Source organism: Cariama cristata, unplaced genomic scaffold (genome assembly GCF_000690535.1).
Source record: "Cariama cristata isolate BGI_N322 unplaced genomic scaffold, ASM69053v1 scaffold9846, whole genome shotgun sequence".
In the NCBI taxonomy this organism is placed as follows: domain Eukaryota; kingdom Metazoa; phylum Chordata; class Aves; order Cariamiformes; family Cariamidae; genus Cariama; species Cariama cristata.
The window spans coordinates 2,433-2,707 of record NW_009623783.1 but is presented as its reverse complement, the minus strand read 5'-3'; the positions used below and the strand labels follow the sequence as shown (position 1 = coordinate 2,707).

Genomic DNA, 275 nt, shown 5'->3' with positions numbered 1-275 from the left:
CCGCAGTTTCAGACATTCTGCCAGTTTGCGCAGTACCGCTGCTTCAAACGCCAGTTTTATGTCAAGGTAGGAAGCCAGATTCAGGATGCGGGGAGGGGGGCGGTATCTCTTGGGAGATGGAAGGGCTGAAATGGAAGGGCAGATAACACAGCAGGACTCATGTATTTCCCTCTCTCCTTCTCTCAGCAAATCCCATGTCTGAGTTTGTCTCCTCCAAAAAACCTCCTCCCGATGGAGCGATCCTATGATGTGGGTTCCTGGGCAAGAGGAAGAAG

At 52.0% G+C, this 275-nt stretch overlaps 1 protein-coding gene across 1 annotated transcript in view; it reads left to right on the top strand.

Annotated features, from left to right (window-relative positions):
* Nucleotides 1-3: 3 nt before the first annotated feature.
* Nucleotides 4-275, top strand: part of LOC104163781 (acrosin-binding protein-like) — a gene marked incomplete at both ends in the record, with an annotated part of 842 nt that continues 570 nt past the window's right edge. Inside the window, 1 exon segment of the mRNA XM_009702897.1 lies at nt 4-66. Within this exon segment, the coding sequence (XP_009701199.1) occupies nt 4-66 (63 nt within the window).